This window comes from Xiphophorus maculatus, chromosome 11, assembly GCF_002775205.1.
Source record: "Xiphophorus maculatus strain JP 163 A chromosome 11, X_maculatus-5.0-male, whole genome shotgun sequence".
NCBI lineage: Eukaryota > Metazoa > Chordata > Actinopteri > Cyprinodontiformes > Poeciliidae > Xiphophorus > Xiphophorus maculatus.
This window is the reverse complement of record NC_036453.1, coordinates 25286969-25302178: the sequence shown is the minus strand read 5'-3', so window position 1 is coordinate 25302178 and position 15210 is coordinate 25286969. Positions and strand designations below refer to the sequence as shown.

The window sequence follows — 15210 nt, the reverse complement described above, 5'->3', positions numbered from 1 at the left end:
TGAAAGTTCATATCACCAACTGCAACATCAGGGATATTTCTTACCTGCGGTCTGGACCATTACTCAGTGGTCCCAAATCTTCTTTCAAATTAAAGTTTGCATTTCATTTAAAATCAAAATCGTAGAGACTGGAGCAAGAGAAGAGAGGTGCAGAATCCAGGTTGCTTCAACTATGCGTGGAGTTTACACCGTCAATGATAACTTGGATTGCTATTTTGCTGTTGGTTCAGATTATTTTTTAATTTTAATTAAAATTTTGTTACAACCAGTACAATCAATCCCTAGGTAAGCCCTTGGCCATTGAGAAAGATAACTCTCAATATCTTATGAGAAACAATATTGAGAAACGTTTAAACATTTCTCAATATTGTTTCGTTGGAGGTGTGGACAGTGTTTAAGCTTTAAACTTTACCCAATGGCTAATGTTTGCCCACGATGTACTTAATGCGCCAGGTGGAGGCTATGAAGCTTACCGGAAATTGCCTGCACTGTAAACAACCATCCCCCACTTCAAAGAGAGAAATGCAGAGCTGAACCAGCAATGGGAACGTGACCAACCCGGAATGAACGGCTTCACACTTCCTCTGTCGCCATTGCTAAAACTACGGGCAGACAGATGCCATAGTTCACAACTTCTCTGTCTGTTTGCTGATTGGCCCATTTGAAATTCTACTGGAGAAATCCATTTCAATGGGGGAAAACCCAGACGGAGCACAGGAGAAAGATTATAGAATGAATTGTGAACAATGAACAGGCTACAGACAGACTGCCTTCATGCTTCATTGCTGGAGATTCAATTATTTATTTGCCCTTTGGGGTCAACAAAGTATTTTTAAATCTAAATTCAAGCCAAAGCAGTCAAATATCGAGAGCTGATATTGCACTGTACTATATTTTTCAGTTTTTGTTTTTGATCAAATATGTAACATACTGCTTCTGTTGGCTTTTCATTAGCATAATCATATGCATAATCAGCAAACTGGAAATAAACACTAGAAATATATCACCGTGTGTTTTGAGTCAGTGTAATATTAGCTACAGTTTCTTTTTAACTACTGAAATAAATAAATTAATCATTTATTTATTACAAGCTACATTGGTGCAATATAAACAGCTTTATTGCCTGAATCGCACCGGCGTTGATATTTCTGACAGAACGTGAACTTACGCGGCTGGGAAGTCACGTGATTCTAGACCAGGTCACGTGACAAAAGGAAATGGGAAACGGTCGTTTGAGAAGTTGAAGTTGCCAGCGGTGGAGCGACCTGTGAAGCTCAGGATGCTCCGCGTTTTATGGCTGTTCGCCGCCCTGGACGCGGCGCTACTGCTGGACACAGGCATGCTGTTTCCGCGGGAGTCCTCCTCCAGAGAGCGGAAGGAGCTGAACGGGCTTTGGGCTTTCAGGGCTGACGGGTCACCCAACAGGAACCAGGGCTTCGAGAGCGCTTGGTACAAAAGTCGACTGGCAGAGGTGAGTGGGCTTGCAGAAGCGAAGCGAGTCAAACTGACCGTGTTATGGTACAAGTATAAATGTAAGATACTGAAATACTTTGCATACCATAAACTAACCCAAACCAATCACAGCTTTTATTACGATTAGTGGTAAATGTTGCACAACTTTTGCGTCCACGTCCATGCAATTTAGTTTGGAAAATGTCGCCTGTCTTCCATGCGCCTACTGCATTTTGCGGCTTAAAATGATAGCCAACTGGTTTTTAAATATAAATTGAATTTATTTTTTTTAAATGCTGGTTTTACCTGATTTTATTTTTTCACGTCAAATTGATTTTCCACTACAGAATGACACTAAAAATTTTACTTATTTATTCCCATAATTTCAACAATCCACAAAACCAGTGTGGGGTTGTTGTTTTTTTACCCTAGAGCTCAATGCACACTGCCTTGTTTTAGGCACTTCCCTGCTTCAGCACATATGAATTCAATTGATGGCTTATTAACAGTCTTTTTGCTGAACTGCAATCATCTGACTGGGGCGTGTTGAAGCAAAGGAACAACTAAAACATGCAGGTCAGTGTGCAGGGTGAGGGCCAGGGTTGGGGAAACGCTACACTAAACGCATTCATCCTCTCTTCTGCAAATGTTTTAAGTTTTTCTTCGCTTTAAAACCTAAAAACGTATTTTTTTTAAAAAAAGAGCTCTTTTGAAAATTATAAATTTCTCAAAGTTGATATTCATACAACAAGCAGGTCTGGGGAAGCATGTAAAGCAAACAAAACTGGTCCAAGTCCAAAACCCTTTGGAACACAAGAACTGTATTGGTATTTATACAAAAGATGTTATACACACAAAGAAACTGGAATTTGTCAAATAAATGACAATAAAAATAATTATTTTTAAAAAGCCTTTATTCCTAATAATATGCTTAAAGGTGGGACACTCAATCAAGTCAATATTGAAAATGTATTTGAGGATAAATATTGCATTTAAAGCAACACTATTCATATGTCCCACAAGCTTGGAATGTATGAATAGTCAGTGGGATGGAGCGACAAAAGGTACCACTAGTTACAAATACTAAAAACCTTTCAGTTTTTGAGGACTGCCTCTTGATTTCCACTTTTAAAACTTAAGGGTGCACAAAAGAGTAATGCCAATTTAAGTATTTAACTTTTTAAAGTTGAAACTTTGATGGTTCTTGTGTTAGAGCGTGAGAAATTAAGTGGGCATTCATGGAGTAAAAATAGGTTATTAGAAAATACAGGAAGCTGTTCTGTTTTTTTTTATATTCCTGGTCAATATTTATAGGATTGTTGCAGTTGTGCGTAGTGTTGAGGGCTATTCTGATCAGTGACATGCTTAATCAGATTATTTCAAAAGGACACAAATATACCACTGATTCATGGTTCACAACCCTAAAAATGCAGGTGTTGTCAGATTGTGATTTTCTTGACTTATAGTTTCTTCCATAAAGTCCAGTGAATCACAGATTCCAAGCAGTTTGACTCGCCCACTGCACTAGAGGTGAAAATATTTAATATTGGCACCAAAATTATTTGAATCTATTTTTGATCGGTGCAATTGTACTTTTTAGAAATCCACTAAAAGCAACATTTGCCGTGTATGTTGTTCCAGACCGGCCCTGTGATCGACATGCCGGTTCCTGCCAGCTACAATGACATCACTCAAGACCCCACACTGAGAGATTTCATTGGCTGGGTGTGGTATGAGCGCGAGGTGACAGTGCCCACCCGCTGGATCACTGATGACGGCCTGCGAGTGGTCCTCAGAGTGGGGAGCGCTCACTATTACTCCGTAGTGGTGAGTCTTTCTCAGCAACGAAGAGCCAGGGACTTAGAAAAACAGGGGCAATGAATTTGCATTGGAAGCTTTTAGATCGGTTTTTAACTAGCTTCTTTATATCCACCAGTGGGTGAATGGTGTGAAGGTGACTGAACACGAAGGCGGCCATCTGCCGTTTGAGGCAGAAATAGGCACCTTACTCCGTAAAGACCCAACCATGCCCTGCAGGATCACCATCGCTGTGAACAACACTCTGAATCTGCACACACTACCGCCAGGCACCATCCAGTACATGACTGACCGTACGAGGTAAACTCCTCTGTTGTTAGCCTCTCATCTCTGCAGTGATCTTTCACATTCAAATCCTTGGTTAACGCCAAACTTCGGTTTCTCTTATGAATCACCTTGAATGGTTTTGCTAATAAGACTCTTTGATCCACAGGTATCCTGCTGGGTTCTTTGTTCAGAACTACAATTTTGATTTCTTCAACTATGCCGGAATACATCGTCCTGTTCTGTTGTATACCACTCCTAAAGCCTATGTGGATGACATCACCGTTGTTACAGATTTCTTGGACAACACAGGTGAGCTGCGGGTCGAGAGTCTTGGGATTCACTCACACCATCCTTTTTTAGTCCACTTTAATCAAAGTCGAGTTGGTTTACCTAGAAAGTCTGGTTTATTTGGGGAGATATAAATGCACAAACTCTGGCCTCCTTTAAAATCTAGATCTTGGTTTGGTTGAAGTGAACTGTGGTGCGGTTTGAATGCATATTTGAATACCATTCAGACCAGTGACCACTCCAAAACCAGGAAGTGAACTACAGCGCAAGGTTTCCTGGGTAAATGCAAACAAAACTTTAAAAAGCCTTTATTCCTAATAATATGCTTAAAGGTGGGACATAGCTTAAAGGTAAGAGACCATAGAAATGGTCTCTTACCAAAGACAAAAAGACCAGGATTTTTACACTGCAAAAAACACAAAATCTTATCAAGTTTTTATGGTCTAGTTTTTAGTGCAAGTATCTTAATACACTTGAACTGAGACAAAACTAACTTACATGTAACTATTCAGCAAGATTAAGTAGTATAAGCTTAAGTAAATAAGTCCTTAACATTAATTTTAAAAGTACTAGTTACACTGGTAAAGTTTTTCACTTAAAATGAGACATTTTTCCCATTTTGGAAGTAAAAAAACGTCTGTTAGCAGAACTAGTTCTTTTTTATCAATATCAAGCAGTTAATGACTTAAAACAAGCTCCTGTATCTTGGTAAATGCGTGTAAGTTAGTTTTGTCTTCAAGTTCAAGATATTTGCACTAGAAACTATAACAAAAATACTTGGTAAGATTTTGTTTTTGCAGTGTGCAACCACTAAAATCTTGCTACTTCATCTTTGATTTACACTTTTTAAAGAAGGAAGTTGCGCTCAGTGTCGTCTTCAGAGATTTTCATGTGGTTTCCTTGGTGGTTCTTGGTGCAGCGCCACCACAGGTGAGGGCGGGGTGGAGCTGGTTTTTCACAGTTGAGGTTCTTTTGACGCAGTGCAGTGTGAAAACAAACTGAAGCAGCTGAAAATGTAGCAAATATTGCAATTTTGGTCCCCAATTGAACTGAGTCGACTTCACGTGTGATGCTGTGGATATTATCAACATTAAATGACAGAGAGCTGTAATAAAAGCAACAAGTTTATGATGTTATCTCTGGATTCCAGGGTTGGTCAGATATGGTGTGTCAGTCAAAGGAACAACCTCCGCTGCTATGAAGGTGACTTTAATTGACAAAGGAGGCCACTGCGTTGTTTCCTCCAATGAGGCTTCTGGAGTGCTCAAAGTGCCAAATGTCAACCTGTGGTGGCCGTACTTGATGCACCAAAACCCGGGTTATCTTTATTCGTTGGAGGTGAGTCATGCTTCGATCTAAATTATTTACTTTCCGATGTGGATCACATGAGGGATGCCGCCAGGGAAGTGAAACTTGGAAAGTAAGCAGATTAGTAAAGCATCTCTTTTTTTTAAAATTGGTTATTGCCGTGAAGGGCATCTGAGTTGATGCATTTTCCAGTGTTTCCTTCTGAAATGATCGAGACTACGTGTTTTGGGGTTATTTTAAAGCCAGTTTTAGTCCACATGTATACAATAAGGTCAAAATGTAAGTCAAGGAAGTGCTGTGGAGCACTCTGCTCCTTTTTAGGAATTAAAATGAAAGATTTTCATGAAATAAAATCTACAGATTATATTTGATGAGATAATGGCAACCATCTCTGGATCACTTTCCTGTCCAGGTTCGCCTGAAGGCTACTGATGAGAGCTCAACGTATGAGGATGTTTATACTCTACCAGTTGGCATCCGCACAGTTAACGTCAGCAGCACCCAATTCTTCATCAACAACAAGCCGTTCTATTTCCATGGAGTCAATAAGCATGAAGATGCTGACGTAAGTACCAGAGAGAAGCTAAATACTGACTGAGGACTTATTCTCTCAGTTGGTGTTGAGTTTAAATGCATTGCTTTGAACTTTGATATTTGGTAGAAGAACTCGTTTTGTATGTGACAGACCGACAGAATATGGCTCATAACTTTATTTTAGAAGGCAAACGACAGTGTCAAATTCAAGGCCTGTGGGCCAAATCCGGCCCGCCATAGCCATTTCTGTGGCCATCTAGACCTCACAGGAGCTTTAAGAAAACAGTTGGGCTTAAATATTGATCAGTCAAATCAGTTTATTTTTATAGGGCCAAATTACTTTTATCTCATCCGAGATTGTATATCTGCTTAATCTTCTTAAGAAGTACAAATCAAATTCCGAGAAAACTGAGGCCTTTGGAGAACATTAATGATCTTGATGTGGCCCAAAGTAAAAATGACACCGCTGTCCAAACTCTGAACATCTCATAGACCCATAGTACTCGACCTATTTCCTCTGTCTTTCATGTCGTAGCCGTTTCTCTGCTGCAGCACATCTGATTTTAATGATTGCATTATCTCCTAAGCATGCCATCAGGTTCTATAGATCTGTTTATTGAACTGGGTGAGGACGGTGAGCACTGAGGACCGGGGTTGAGAACCGTTGTCTTAGAGCTCTGTTCAGAAAGTTGTGGTTGTAACATTACAGAACATCAAATGTATACCTTGCTACATTTTCATGGACTGGGAATGTCGGATCAAACCATTTTGAGCCGGTCCTGCCTTGTGTTGTAGATCCGAGGGAAAGGTTTGGACTGGCCCCTAATCGTCAAGGACTTTAACCTGATGAAGTGGTTGGGGGCCAACTCGTTCCGCACCAGCCACTACCCCTACGCCGAGGAGATTCTGCAGATGTGTGACCGCCATGGCATTGTGGTGATCGATGAGAGCCCAGGGGTCGGCATTAAAGACATGTAAGATCTGGCAGGATGTTGTTTCATCCAATCAAAAGCCAGCTAGTTAGTTTTTAGTTAGTTAGTTCAATGTGTGGGACTTATGTCTTCAAATGGAGGGTTCACCTTTCTAAAGGAGTTACACAATGATGTGAGCAGGTATTTATGTTGGGTTTAAGGTAGGACTAGACAATAAATAATGATATATAGACACGTGATCAATATGCGTAGATGTCTGATAGAATTTTCAATAATTTCACTGAACTCTGATCCAGAACCACACGGCATTCTGGGGGATGTAGGCAGAGGAAAGGCTTTGGGCACTCAACTTTTCACAGCTAGCTAAGCTAAGTTAGTGGCATCAACCAACTCACTCACGTTTTGGTTGCTTAAAAACAAAAAACTGTGGAAAAGAGAAAAGGTTTCACCACCAGTTTGGCAGCATTTCAGATTTTTGATACAAAAAACAAATCAATTATTGATATTGACTGATATGAAACGGTTGTATCGTCATGTTTCTCAGCCGTATCGTCCAGCCCCAGTTTAAAGGTCACATTTCGCCCTGTTGTCGTGAAAGTTGTGGCACAGAAAAATGAGGTTCCAGTGTTTTGTTTTTCAAACAAAAATGGTTATGTTTACATTTTAAGATGGCTGTACAGTAGCAGGAAGTGCAGTTAGTATTAAAACTATAGACTGTCGCCTCCACTGTCCTTTGTTGGGTAGAAACCCAAATGAATAGCTGACATAATTCTATAGAAAATACTTCTTATTGTCCACAGATTTTGTGCTGCTTCTGATTTTAATTTCAACTGCCCCAGCTAGCTAAAATGACAAACTTTGACGTCTGTAGAAATGTTTGGTCTAGATGTCTGTTGCTTAAAAATGATCATGATTTATTTCTTCCATTGTGAGTATATCAACCAGATCTCTGTCATGTTTCTTTATCATTACAAAATGTGTTTAATCTGACATTCAGGGTTTTTATTTTTATTTTTTGTCTTCTTGGTGTACAAAAGGAGAGGAAAACGTTGAATTGCACACTTTAGCAAAGGTTTTCTTGTGACCACATAGAAAAGTGACCTTATTTTATGGAAACACCATAAATGCAATTTTTATTTTTTATTTTTCCCCCTGACCTTAGTGGACTTTTGATAGTTTTCCGCACATTTGTGATCCCTCAAAAGTTGCTCCTATGCTTTTTCCACCGCAGTCGCAGTTTTGGAAATGCCTCCCTGTCCCACCACCTCGCTGTTATGGATGAGCTGGTACGGCGGGACAAGAACCATCCCTCCGTGGTCATGTGGTCTGTAGCCAATGAGCCCGCTGCAGAGATGCCCCCTGCTGAGAACTACTTCAAGTAAGTTATTGTGGCGTTATGGTTTTGTTTTACTCTAAACTTTTACTTTACTTTATTCACTCAATTTTTACAAGTTTCAAATTAATTCAGAATTAATTTATTCTCTTAGCACTTACTCTACACATGTGAAAATGAAGCAGGAAGAAGAAAAGCGTATTGTATAAACTTGCCCCATTGACAATAACTACAAAATATATGTTCATGGCCATACACATTTGATTAACTGTGAGTTGCAAATAATATATCATTAAAAATGCACTAAAAGAGGGCAAAATGTATTCCAAAGGGCAGATGGGGAAGCGAGGGCAACAGTGGGTCTTTGGTTTGTAGAGAATATTTACTGCTGCTATAAATAAAAATGTAAATATTGCTTCATCTGTATATAAATTTTTTTAATATAAGAGTTGTTTGAATTTTGCCTTAACGGATTTCCTTTTTGGTTGCACTACTTCATAGCTCCTTGTGGAGGTGCTAAGTGCATCAGTTTAAGAAACTTGACTGGAAGGTGTAAACCAGAAAAGGAGTTGATGGGGGAAAAATGATTGAAACATTTACTGATGCCATGTTTTCTAACACTGTGGTTTATTAACTTCTTGATGAACATAGAGAGAAGTCCCTGAGTTTGTCAAGAAGTATGAAATGCAGGAAAAATTAAGCAGAAAATTAAGGTGTATTAGTTTGGCCTCGACTAGTGGAGAACTGTCGGTTTGCCCTTGAGCTGTAATGTGGGGAATCCTGTCAGGCTGGTTACGAAGCCGCCGCAAACAGCTGGAGCTCAGGGCTCACCTGAGACCGCGGAGACCCACCCATCCAATCACTGCCTCCAACAGACGAACCGTGATGTAGGAAGAGCAAAATCGTCTCACACTTCTACTGGCACAGGCATGCATGATTACTATAAAGTTTAGAGCTGACTTCAGCAGATTTCTTTCCCTCAGTGTGATGATGTAATCATCCATCTGCGATGTGGCCCAATCCCCTGACGACTCGCTTGCAAAATGGCTCACTGCAGTTTGTTTTTTTTCCCCCCTGCAGGACGTTGATAATGCACACCAAAGCTCTGGACCCTACCCGTCCCGTAACCTACATCACAGACAGTAACTTCTCACGGGACAAAGGAGTGAGTCCGTCTTCATCTGACTGCTGGCAGTATTAAAAAAAAAAAAAAAAAAAGTTAATACACTTTGTTTATGTGAAGCCTGGCAACTTTCAATGCAAAAAGACAAAACCTTACCAAGTATTTTTGGTCTAGTTTCTCATGCAAATATCTGAGTGCACTTGAAATAAGACAAAACGAACTTAAAAGTAACTTTTCAGCAATATATAGGAGCTTGTTTAAAGTCAATAATTCCTTAAAGCTTCAGTATGTAACTCTTACAAAGTGTTTTTCCATATTTATTAAAGCTGTCACAATGTTTTGACAATATAGTAGAGACAAGAACGCTGTGAAAAATTGCACCACTCCCAGTTTAAAACAACCAACCAGAGGAACGTCTGGCGCCGTCAATCAACCTCCTGTACGCTGCGCAAAGTGCTAATGATGGAAATCCAGCTCTCCATTATAGGAAGAGGTTTTCTGCCATAATCTGTGGCCATGCTAATTAGCATTAGCATTCTTGACAGGCTATGCTGTGGTGGACCAGCTGTAGCTTAGCAAAGGGGCTGGGGATTGACAGCACTAAGACCCTCCTCCTTATAAAAGTTGTATACTGCAGCTATAAAATTAATGGAAGAAGTCCTACTTTCACTGGCAGATTATTTTACTTAGCCCATACTTAGAAATAATCTGCCAGTGGCACTAATGCTTTTTAAAAAATTTTATGTCAAATATAGATTTAAAAAAAGCTTGGATACCTTGCTGAAAAGTTACTTGCAAGTTAGTTCCATCTTATTTCAAGGATAAATATGTTTGCATTTGATTATTGTTCATCTCAATAATTTTTGGGACAATTTATCATCCAGCAAAGTTTATAATTGTGACATTAGATTAGTTAGATCAACCTCCTTAGGATCAACCAACCCCTAGTGCTGTTATTCCAGAACAATCCATGATTGAATTCTATGGAAGTTTGTAGAAAAATATATACTTTTAATTTAAGAATCCTGACTGTGTGTGAGGTTATCTTATTTTTGTATTTATTTTATTAAACATGAATTTGCTCTGCCTCTAGGCTCCCTTTGTGGACGTCATCTGTGTGAACAGCTACTTCTCCTGGTACCACGACCCCGGCCACTTGGAGGTCATCCCTGTCCAGCTCAACACTCAGTTTGAGGACTGGTACGGAAAGTACAAGAAGCCCATCATCCAGAGCGAGTATGGAGCTGATGTCGTGCCAGGGCTTCATAATGTGAGGAGCTACACCACCACAGGGCATTAATGGCATCTTTTCTGACCTTTTTATTTATGCATTTTAACACTTTTAGTCCTTTTTTTGTTTGTTTTTTTTACTGCAACCCTATTAAAAATAATGTGGAATTCTTAAAGGCTTCGATGCTTGAAAACCAACACATTTAAACATATTTGACCCAGTACAAGTTGGATCCTGCGGATTAGAAACTTTTTCCAGACTTTGCTTTGTTTTTGTTATTTTAAATTAGGCACAACTAATTTGATCTGAAAAACAAGTGTAAGCACATAATTAAAAGCCCAACTGTATTATGCCATTCCTACCCATTAAATATGTAATCTTTCGTATTTTTGTTTGAGAGGTCTGCTAAGGATTTGACCTTTTTCATCACCATAGTATGATGATATTTGAGTCATGCGGTCATATTTCTGTTCAGGATCCCCCGGTGATGTTTACTGAAGAGTATCAGAAACTGGTCCTGCAGCAGTACCACAGTGTGTTCGACCAGAAAAGGAAGAAGTACGTCATTGGCGAGCTCATCTGGAACTTCGCTGACTTCATGACTACACAAGGTGAACCAGAGCTGCTCGCTTTCTCTGTTCATATCCTGTTGATCAGAAAAGCCCCAGCCAGAATTATTTGAGGCCACTTTGCTTTTCGTAAAACTTTTACTTGCCAATACTGATTTTTAATTAGAATTTAGCAAAATATAATGGCTTTTAAAACTTTTTCTCCTTGCCTGTCTGCCATGTGTGGCCATTATTTATATTGGGAGCAAAGGGAACATTGTGCAAGAGCAGCTGCTGTAAAACAAGGTTTGTGTGTACTTTAGTTTAGTCTCCATCGGGTGCCAACATTTCTAAATCCATCCTGTTCTTGGATGGATGAGTGTTGACAGTTCAGAGCGTTTTTTTCTGTCCAGCCTTCTTTTTGTCTGCTTGATTGAAGTGCGGACGCGTCTCGTTATGACGTAGACAACCGTTTCAATTTTTGGTTCTTCCTTGGATTTCACCAATACTGAAAGTAGCTAACCTGGAGTCTTCACTCAATAACATCCACACTGAAGAGCGTTCCTGTTAAGATAACGTTGTAGTTGGAGGGTCATCTGAAGGATTTTGTTGAGATGAGTACAAGGTGCATCTCCAATTTTTTTATTTGTCATTTTAAAGATAAATTTCTACAAATGAGGATCTGGGCTTGTAGTCTTGATACAGAGGCTATAGTTGAAGTTTTTATGCGTGCTATTTGCTTCATACACACGAATGCTAATATTTTTATTAAAGTCTTGTCCAATATTTCTGTCCTTTGCGTTTGCAGGGATCACGCGTGTGGTGGGGAACAAAAAGGGGGTCTTTACTCGGCAAAGGCAACCCAAAGCTGCTGCATTCATCCTCAAGGAGAGATACTGGAGACTGGCAAATGAAACTGGCGCCCTGCCCCTCTGGACCAAGTACCCCTGCCCACTGTGAGTGACCAACGCAAGCGTTTAGCCCCGCAGGACAACTGGAGCTGTATGGAAAATCATGTCTAATCAAAATGACATCAAGGAAAAATAAACAGCAACAGTAATCACAAAAACATAGGAAAGCCTTAAAATGTGCTTTAAATAAGGTTCCTAGATTTGATTAGAACATTTTCAGAGGAGAGAACAGGCAAAGTTGCCTTCTTGTTTATGTCCAGACATTGAAGACACTGGACAGATCCTCCAACATGCTCAGCCAGTAACGCTGTGTTTTCACACATATCCAGGAAAAATGAAAGTCTGTGACTTGATGCAACATTTTATTACATATAAAATATTGCACCATGTAATGACATTTACATGATGCAATATGCAAATATTGCACCATGTAAATGTGATGCAATATTATCATGATTATATTCATGTAAATTTGTTGCGATTTGGTGCTGTATTAAAAAAACGTAATCGACAGCTTCACGCTTGCAGTCACGGCTTGGGTTTTATAATATGCAAGCGATGCAGGATTTTTATATAGAGCAGAGGTGGCTCAATTACAGAAGGAAGTAGTCATGGCGTTGGTCCAGATTTACCCCAGTCTGAGTCATCAGTGCTGATATAAGATTTCTCTCAAATTTCAGTGCTTTGTACATTATTGGGTAAAAGTTGAGACTTTGTATAAAACAGAAATAAAGCATTTCCTATATGTAATTGGGGCTGTGCAATTAATTTATTGTTGCCAGAGTTGTTGAGCTGTCTATCAAATAATAATTTTGGAGATAATTTTAGCTTTGTAGCGCCAAGATCAAACCTTATGTGTGTGTAAAACAGGTGGGGCCATTAAACCGTCTTCAGCATAAAGAAACAACAACTGGCTCTCCACTACTCTGATGCAAATGACTGACATTTAGACTCAGAAGTTCACTGAAGGCAATCTGGTCCTCTATGATAATGCTGGCCAGTATTTACTCCCCTCAGTGTATAGATTTTTGAAAAGGGATTTTTATTTAATTTTTTTTTCTATTTTGGCTTAATTAACTGGGTCTGAATAAAATACAATAATTGGAGCACTTCCACTTTTTTCAGCTTTAGAGAGGGATTGGTATTCCCTCCTGTGAACTTGGAAGGATTTTGTTTTCTGAAGATTGAGTAAACCAGAACAAAAGTTTGACAAAACTCCTTGGGAAAATTCACATTTAAATCCATCAGAAGCTGCCACTCCAAGAGCATTTAAGCGCCTGTTAAGCTTGTCTTCTAATGAGCTTCTGAAAAGAGTGTGTTCACTGATATTACATTTTGCAGGTCATTTTAGCTCATGTAAACTAGAACAAAAACATGTACATAGGATGGAGGGGATCAAGAACTTAATCTGAAATGAAATGAACGGGAAAATACCTGGCGTATTTGGTCTAGAGTTCTTCACAGTATTGTCACCTGACTCAAACCGTGTTTGCTTTGCAAATCTAAGAAAATGTTGTGAAGTAGCAACGTATTTGGAGAAGCACAAGTCACAGTTGCCTAAGCAAATCAAGGCTGAGTTTAGACATGTTACTCTGAATCATGCAGACTAGATTCAGTGGGTCTAAATTGCTCTTATTAGTTACACTTCAATTTGTTTTTTTAAGGATCGAAGAAAAATGTCTTCAGCTTTGTTGTTGTTCCCATTCCATTTGTACTAAAACCTTCTTCAAATTGAGATTCAGTTGTGGGGTTTTTTTGTAGTTTTTTTTTTTTTCCTGCATCAACCATAGGTCAGTTTCATGATCTGACTGTAGCTTTGCTTATTTTTCATCTGTCTGTATTCAGGGAATAAACTATCAGATCATTTCCATCAATATTTTTCTAATCAGTTTTATTGCTGGACAAATGAATTATTGGTTCCTCTTTAGGTATTCTGATGTGTAACGATGATAAAAGGTGGGACATGATTTCTGTTGGAATATGCCAGTCTGACTTTATACAACCAATGTCATGTTACTATCTAAGGAAAAATCTGAATGTGATATTTTTCAACAAATTGAGAGGAAGAAAGTTTATATCTGAATCACTGCAATAAAGACGATATAATGACACTACATTTATCTCTCAGGTTCTGTCCTTTGTTTTTGTCTGCAGCTAAAATGCTGAAGACTGACTAAATGTTTGCATGATGCTAAACAAGAGTGACGTGACTACTGTTGATAGTGGCGTGATCACGGTTATTATCTACCCTCATCTGATCTCTGACCTTTGCGTTAAAAGTTCCACCAATGCAGAGCAAATATTATTCCTTTCTAACTTTGACAGCAGCCGTTTAAACTCGCACGTTTTGCTTATGAAACTATTTCCAAATCATTCCGAGTAACGTATTTTTTTTTCCTGAGTCCACAGTAATGTTTCACACAGCTGAAGTTTTGCTATATTGCATCAAATAACGGGAAACATTTGTTTCTTTCACAAGCCCAATAACACCCTGAAACGAATGTTAAATGTTTCCAAAGTTGAATTAAAAATAGAAGAAATGAACAAAATCTCAAGTTGGAATACAGTCATGTCAACAAGTAGGAACCTGGTTAAAAAAGTCAATCTTAAAGATATATACTTTTTGAAAATGAGGATTTTTCCAAAGAAATGACAAACTCAAGGCTCAACCTTCTTACAAAGCATGGCCAAATTTAGCAGGTTTCTCTCCCAGTTTTATTTTTTTAGTGGTGAAAGATGGATGTACATATTAGAGTTGACTGTAACATTTCTAAATAAGTGAATAAAAAGTAAGGTAGAATAATGCTGATCAACCAGCAACATGGTAAAAGTTTCAAAACATTTGAAATGTTCCTCCTTTGCCAAGTTTTTTTTTTTTTTGAATGCTAGAGAATATTTGTTTTTCTCGCCTTCGGAATCCAATGACGGAATTGACGGAATCCAATCCTTTTCTACCTTTTACTCCAAACTGCTGGTCAGATGGCTGAAATGTGATGTGGATACAACACATTTTACTCACATGACAGTGGCATCCTCAAGGGGTGGGCCGGGGGGTCATGGCCCATTGTTGGAAAATGTTACCCACAGCATAGATGTACAAATCAAACTGATTTATAAAATAAAACGTAAAGTTAAAAATGTATTTCCTGGGGGGCACTACTGACACAAGAATTAGAAATGTAAACGTTTTTGAAAGTTTGTGGATTTGAAATGTCTTTTCAAAAAGTAAAAAATACTTTTAAATGATCTTGGTCAGGGAATTGGGCAGGTTTGCCCAATTCTTTCTAAAATCCTTCTAAAGCTACATTTGTGGCTTTATTAACGGCATATTTGGTAACCAGCTGACTGTAGGTTGGATTTCACAGCAGGTAGCCTGACTAGGTAGGCAGCTAATATTCTGAGCAAGAGGTACATTTACTTAAAGTGTGACATCATTCTACATCAAGTCCATTATTAAATGTTATA

The 15210-nt window shown here is 38.9% G+C and overlaps 1 protein-coding gene across 1 annotated transcript; it reads left to right on the top strand.

Annotated features, from left to right (window-relative positions):
* Positions 1-1207: 1207 nt before the first annotated feature.
* On the top strand, positions 1208-13861 carry gusb (glucuronidase beta). Its single transcript, XM_014475133.2, has 12 exons — positions 1208-1471; positions 3094-3279; positions 3389-3570; positions 3704-3846; positions 4976-5163; positions 5546-5698; positions 6463-6641; positions 7831-7977; positions 9013-9097; positions 10149-10325; positions 10762-10897; positions 11643-13861. The coding sequence occupies exons 1-12, from the start codon at positions 1280-1282 to the stop codon at positions 11792-11794; spliced, it is 1920 nt and encodes a 639-aa protein (XP_014330619.1). The 5' UTR covers positions 1208-1279; the 3' UTR covers positions 11795-13861.
* Positions 13862-15210: the final 1349 nt, after the last annotated feature.